Source organism: Phyllostomus hastatus, unplaced genomic scaffold (genome assembly GCF_019186645.2).
Source record: "Phyllostomus hastatus isolate PE091 unplaced genomic scaffold, TTU_PhHast_1.1 phas_contig_254, whole genome shotgun sequence".
Lineage (NCBI taxonomy): Eukaryota > Metazoa > Chordata > Mammalia > Chiroptera > Phyllostomidae > Phyllostomus > Phyllostomus hastatus.
This window is the reverse complement of record NW_025333810.1, coordinates 10,395,373-10,402,232: the sequence shown is the minus strand read 5'-3', so window position 1 is coordinate 10,402,232 and position 6,860 is coordinate 10,395,373. Positions and strand designations below refer to the sequence as shown.

Genomic DNA, 6,860 nt, shown 5'->3' with positions numbered 1-6,860 from the left:
CATCCATGCTATAGGCAGTCTCCACACTCTCTGCCCTCTTCTAGCCCTCATTTTAATTCTAGAATGATTATTTGCCACTGTGTTGAGTCTTCTGTGATGATTATAGGACTTATAGTTAACTGTGAAATAGAAAAACGTGTCCCCCTTTTAGTGACTATGATCAGAAGAGGAAGGGACTGGTGGGCAATAGGTGGATTTTTTAAATTTTTATTTTACTGAAACTACAAATCATGGTTTAAGGCAAGCAAGCTGTGCTTAAGGCAATGAAAACAGCAAACAGCATATTCAACAGGAGACCAGAAGCATAAAGCCATCCAAATAGAATGACAGTTTCCCTGAAAGGGACACAAACTGTTGTTCTGTGTTGTTGCTTTTTTGTTAGGGACTTTGTTTTGTTTTGAGAACTTGACGTTGCCCCTCCTTTGGTGCCCACAAATACAGAAGCAGCATTGGTCAGCACTTAGCATCTCTTTGGGATGGACTAGTTACTACAGTTTCCTGGCAAAAGTTTATCTAAGGAGCCCCATCTTCTTTACTTATGAGGACAACGTAAGTGACAAGAGAGCTACAAACAAATTACAATTTAGTTGGAAATTTTGCTGTTAGACTGTAGTTGTTATAGTCTAATTTTGGCCTTGCTGTCACCTGCAAAAGCTAACACTGAGCCCAAGCTCCATATAAATACAGAAATATCACCTGATTGCTTTATTGCTTTAGTTTGCTAACTTCTGAGAGCAATGTCGTGGAAACTAAGCAAAGGAAGATTCTAGGATTATTAAACTTGCTAGAGAGTTTCACTGGTTCTCAAATCATTTCCAAAACAATCACATTTGCGGACTTATCCTGTGCGATGTTTCCATCCGTTATCGCCCAACGAAATGGCCATTCCAAACAACTCCAGGAAGTCGGTCCTACTCTTGCTAGATAAAACTCCCCATAAGACTTCATTTGCTTCAAGGTAATTTACCTGGGCCTTTTACTTTACTTATGTGTCAATGTCCCAGTGCCCAAGGAATGCAGTAAGAATTATTTTTCATTTTTTACAAGGATAAATTAAAAACATTGAGAAGGCCGAACTAGAGGACACTTCCTCTGAGTGTAGGTCTGTTCCTTTTTCTCCTATTGCAATTTCATCAATTCTCTTCCTGATATTTTCCAAATTCTTTCTTAGTTGTAAAGATTTTTTTTCTGATTTATCCCACCCTCAAATTCTCTGTCCCTCTAAATAAATTGATTTCCTATTCTCATCCCAGAGTCCTTCCAGTCAACATCTGACCTTAAATCCTCCTCATTTCTTCTACGTCATGACTTCTTCCTCACAAAGTCATAATTGGCTGCAACTGGCTAAGTGGGGTAGCTGATAATTCCCAAGCCTTACAGTTTGACAGTAGTCAAATTCCATATCCATGTGGCCTGATGCCACCCCTTCCTTTTTAGAAGATTTTATTTATTTTCAGAGAGTAGGGAAGGGAGGGAAAAAGGGAGAGAAACACTGATGTGAGAGAGAAATATGAATTGGCTGCCTCTCACATGTACCCATACTGGGGATCTAAACTGCAACCCAGGCATGTGCCCTGACCAGGAATTGAACCAGTGACCTTTGCCTTACAAAAGGACAGCCAACCAACTGAGACACACTAGTCAGGGCATAACCTCCTTCTCATTTAACACACCATTCTGATTACTGATAAGTAATCCTAGTCCCTTTTGAGTCCTTCACCACCATCACCACTTTTGAATCTTTCTTCCAGTCTCCTAACATTATGATAGTTTTCTAAGCTTGCTAAAGGGAAGGAGGTACCCCTATGTCATGATATTCAAAGTCACCTCACATACCTCCCCAATCTTTTCCCTAATTCTGACTTCCCACCTGCACTCTATTCAAACTCAATATTCACTCTGCTTACCTGGTGTTTCCCTACCACTCACTGCAGAAGACATTGCTGTAAAGTTGTCTAGATGGTCAAGGACCTCACAAGCCCATAGATCTGGACCTAGATTTTAGGCCTAGTTGGAGAATAAGGACATCCCACAGTTGTCCTTACTGGACACTGAAATGGGAACACATAAGCATATTCCCATTTCAGCTTAAGTTACTAATATAAAATGTAGCCTTTTTTTTAGAGAAATGCATTGTGTTTTGTGCCACCTCATCTCCAAAATCCATTTAACTGGCTTATTTCAGATTTTTAATTTGAACCAAACAAAAACTATTAAAGACTAGAAAACATAAAGCAAATATATCAGGATCTTATTGCAAGTTGGTTTCTCAACCTTCATACTTGAAATGAGCATGATTAGCTGAGTTTAAATACAATAGAGATATCAGAGAATTTGAACAACCAGCCATACAGGAAAAGGTGTTTAAACAAGCTTCCAAAAATCAGTGTTAGAGTGACATTTGATGTGGACTTTGATGAGCAACACAGATCAAGTGAAAAATGTTAGTTAAACATGGTGATGACTAGTGATAAAATAATGATAAACTTCATTGCTTAAATATCTATGTGTAGGGGGGAAAGGTGACAAGGAGGGCAAAGCCTTTTGTGACAAAAGTTCTGGCTGGTGAGACTGCCAGGTGGTTCTGAGCTTCTGCTGAACCCTGAGTAGAAGGCTGGCCCTCTCAGAGGTAATCAGCTCGGTTACCATAGGAAAGTGGTTTGCAGGAGCATTTATAATACAACAAACGGCAATTAGCATAGCCCCCACCCCTTATAACTAAATCAAAATGCTTGGGGTATCAATATTCTATCTTTAAGCTCCCCAGATGATTCTAATGTGCAGTCAGAATTGAAAGCCGCAGCTCTAAGAGGTCTGATGACTTCATATTTTGAGGGTGGATAAGGAAATCTACTTTCATTTCAGGATGGTGAACTAAATATATCCTACAGCTTCTTCATTCCTGCTGCAAGGGCCTCAACTGATGATCCTAAACAAGTGAAACTTTCAATGAACCAGAAACCTCTAAATCCTAAGGCACAGGTTGTAGACTGGCTTGGTGCAAACACAAAAAGGCCACCCTAGAGTGTGCATAGAAGACTATTGCAACAAAGGTGAAGGGAGCACCAAGCCTGCTTCGTCCCTGAAGGTGGTAAACGCCAAAAGCAGGGGAGTATCAAGGACCATCAGCATGTAAGTCTTTCAGGCACCACTGCAGGAGGGGTCAGAGATTCCTCTTCCACTGATACCCTTTCATGTACCTTGAGCCAAACAACAGCGAGAGTGTCAGCCTCCAGGTAGGACTCCTGACCAAGGAGCCCAAATTAGACAGGCATGGCCATGTGTCATGAGGCTGGCTGTGGCCAGAGGAATGGGGTACCAGAACTGAACACCTCTGAGAAATCTCACCCAGTGACATCCTTTTTCACTGTCACTGAGAACAGGCCAGAGGACAATTTGGACCAGCAATATCCCCAAGCAGATGACACCCACTAACAGCGGATGCGGTCTAATGGAGAATCTCAACCAAATGGTAATGGAAAAAATACAATACAAAAAAATTTTTTTAAAAGATTGTAGAGTGAAGATCATCACACATTCAAGGAAGGCCAACACTACAAAAGATGACAAACTCAACAATGTGGATGAACAAACACTCAAGGAAGACAAATAATAGAGCAAGCAAAGTAGGAGTTAAGACTAGGGTAAGTAAATTTTTCTAATACATCAACAGCAGTCACCAACAAGTCAACCAGAAGACATGGAGATTAAATTTGATTCTTATTGAGCCCTGGCTGGTGTAGCTCAGTGGATTGAGCGTGGGCTGCAAACCAAAGCATCGCAGGTTCGATTCCCAGTCAGGGCACATGCCTGGGTTGCAGGCCACGGCCCCCAGCAACCGCAGATTGATGTTTCTCTCTCTCTCTTTCTCCCTCCCTTCCCTCTCTAAAAAGAAATAAATAAAATCTTTTTTTTAAAAAAAGTTGATTCTTACAATACAAAAGCAGGTGAAATTGATTTCTTTTCTGAAATTTAATTTTATTACCATGAAGACTAATGTATGTCTTATAACCCAGGGCCTAGTGATCATTCCTAAGTTCGAGAGTTCATTTTTTTTAAAGTACATAATAATATTCAAATAATTGGTTATAGGAAGTATTTTGAAGAATGAAATATTTTATGTATTCTTTTAAAAAGACTTGGTCCATTTTGAAAAATCATCAGTAAGTGAAAAATAAAATCAAAAGAAAGAAAAATAAGTTTTTCCCCCAAATCCATAAAAAAAAACCTTGCTGATATTTGTAGTTTAAGTGTGTGGAGTAAAATGGGCCACATTTACAAAGGCAATTAATGACAGCTTGCAAAAGGATTTGCTTCATCTGCTTTAGCACCAAGTAGAATGAGGTAAATCTATCATTTAAGATATAGTTAGGTTTCTCCTCCACTTCTGACATTGCCCCACTCCCCCCACCAGCCACAGTACGTAAGCATGCTTCCTCCTCACCTCACTGAGGAATCTAAAGGAAGGATTTAAGGATGACTGCTCAGATTATATACACTGGCAGGATTGTTTTTCTCTTTAGGTAGGATGTCAGTGAATACTAGGAGGTATCAACCCCTTTAATCAGAAATAAAGAACTCCACCTTCAGCAAACTCATTTACTTTCCTGCTCCTTTTTAACCTGTCTTATAAAAAGCCTTTTTATTGCTATATCTGTTTACTAATTATGGCTGTTTTTTTTATTAAGGAAATTTTCCTCCAGGCATACCTGTTCCTGTTTCTATTTTCTAATAACAAAGTATGTGTATTTTATGTACTGTTCCAAGTTTTCTTTTATTCATTCTTCTTCTTTTAATACTTTAATTTGTTATTCTTCAAGGCATATTGTACCTTGGACCAAAAAGAGAACTGGCAAGTTGATCCTAAAGCACACATTTCTTAATCTGAGTAACTTCTGAAAACATAAGACTTCAATGATATTTTCCATTAAAGAAAATTCATTCAGTTCTGTGCTTAACCAAAAACTTCTAACATTCATTTCTAACAGGTTATATCCCCAGTGCACATGTATTTTCAAAAGAAAACAAGCCATATCAAAGTAATCTTTTCCTAAATGCCATCTGATACATTTTTATAGCAAACTGAAAATTCTCAGTAAACTGAAGTTATGTTTAACAACAAAATAAATATGGCTTATAAGCCCATCTTATAGGTTTCTTAGTTTAAAGGCAACAGTAAATTTACATTTTGCAATGGATCTATAAACCCAGTTACTTTTATCTGGAATCTTATGGTCATAGCATCTCACATAACCATGTCCCTCATGCTAGAATTTTTTTTGGAGGGGGGTGGGCATCTGGCTATGCAAAAGCCTTTGATGAGATCCTTTGTCCAAATTAGAATATATTTTTTATTTTCCAGGAAAATATGGAAACCTTATCACACATTCTTACTGAACAAAAGTTAGATTACTATAAATGGCTCTTTTAATTTTGCTCTAAAAGAATTTTTAAGAGTCTAGACATCGCTGATGTTTTTGAATTACACACAGAAGACAATTTCAAATGATAAATCTTAGTATCTGACTCATTTGGCATATCTTTACTATCCAGAATAAAATCCATAGAAATGAAACTAATGTAAGTTTCAAAAAGTTCATACATGGTGGAGTCTTAGAATGAGGAACTTCTAAATGAAAGAAGGTGGAGATTCTCATCTTGCTACTTACAAGCATTTTTCCTCATGGGGATGCTGGCATTTTTGCGTAAGTTTTGTTTGCATGCAAGCATGTATATAGGGCCAGAGCTTGTTGGTTTCTCTTCCAGAGAATGTTTCCAACACCCCCTTTTTCTGGTAATGTTCCAGAACAGGTTTTGTGTGGTCTTCGTAAGCCTTCAGTCTCTTGATAAGTGTCACTGGTCTATCATCCTCACGCTTAACGAGAGGCTCTCCAGTCAGATCATCCATACCGTCCACTTTGGGAGGGTTGAATTCAAGGTTGTAGACGCGACCACTGGCTGGATGCACCCAGCGGGCAGCGAGGCGTTGCATGATGACCTCAAAGGGCACATTCAGGTTAATCACCAGGTGTATCTGGTGAACTCTATCGAGGGCTTTGGCTTGTGGGAGAGTCCTAGGGAAACCACATAACAGCCAGCTATACTGAGTCAGATTTTTCAACTCCTGAAGTGTCAGATGCGTCATAAGGTCATCCGGGATGAGCTTCCCCTGGCTCATGAAATCGTTGGCCAGCACACCAATTTCTGTGTCCCTCAGCACATTGTCTCGGAGCAGGTCCCCGCTGGAGAGCCTCTTGAGCTGGAAGTGTTTGGTGATGCGCAATGACAGGGTGTGTTTGCCGGAGCCTGGAGAGCCCAGGATCACTGCGCGCAGGAGCTGCCGGGAAGCCCCCATGGCTGCCCAGCTAACCCCTGGCTGCAACGACGGTTGGGCCCCCGCTTGGCCTGGGCGCTCCAGGCCAGTGCCTTGAGAACACGCGCCAAGAATGTGCAACCTGCAATGGAAATGGATTTTTTAAATGGATGCTACCAAAGAGCCAATTCGTGATTTCAAAGGCTGAGCCAGGGAATTCTCCCACAATGCAATAGAAAGAGCTGATGAGATGCCATGTAGAAAAGGAAAATTAAGAAACATAAAGTGCAGATACAAAAGTTCCACCATTCACAAGGAGAAAATGGAGAGGATGGAGGGATACAGTATTTCAAGAAATAATTAAATAGACAAGAATTGCCCAGAATTAAAGAATGATATGAGTTGCAAGAATAGACAATGAAACAGTCCAGAGCATCTGGAAGCAAATGTTGACCGAGTTGCGGGTAAATAGGTTTCTCCCATTCCACTGGTGGGGTGTTCCCACTGCTATTTTGGGAGGCAACTTAGCCGTGGCTCTGGGTTTTTT

The 6,860-nt window shown here is 40.1% G+C and overlaps 1 protein-coding gene across 1 annotated transcript; it reads right to left on the bottom strand.

The window, feature by feature from the left end:
• Positions 1–5,665: 5,665 nt before the first annotated feature.
• On the bottom strand, positions 5,666–6,355 carry LOC123818048 (GTP:AMP phosphotransferase AK3, mitochondrial-like). Its single transcript, XM_045837912.1, has one exon. The coding sequence runs from the start codon at positions 6,353–6,355 to the stop codon at positions 5,666–5,668; it is 690 nt and encodes a 229-aa protein (XP_045693868.1).
• Positions 6,356–6,860: the final 505 nt, after the last annotated feature.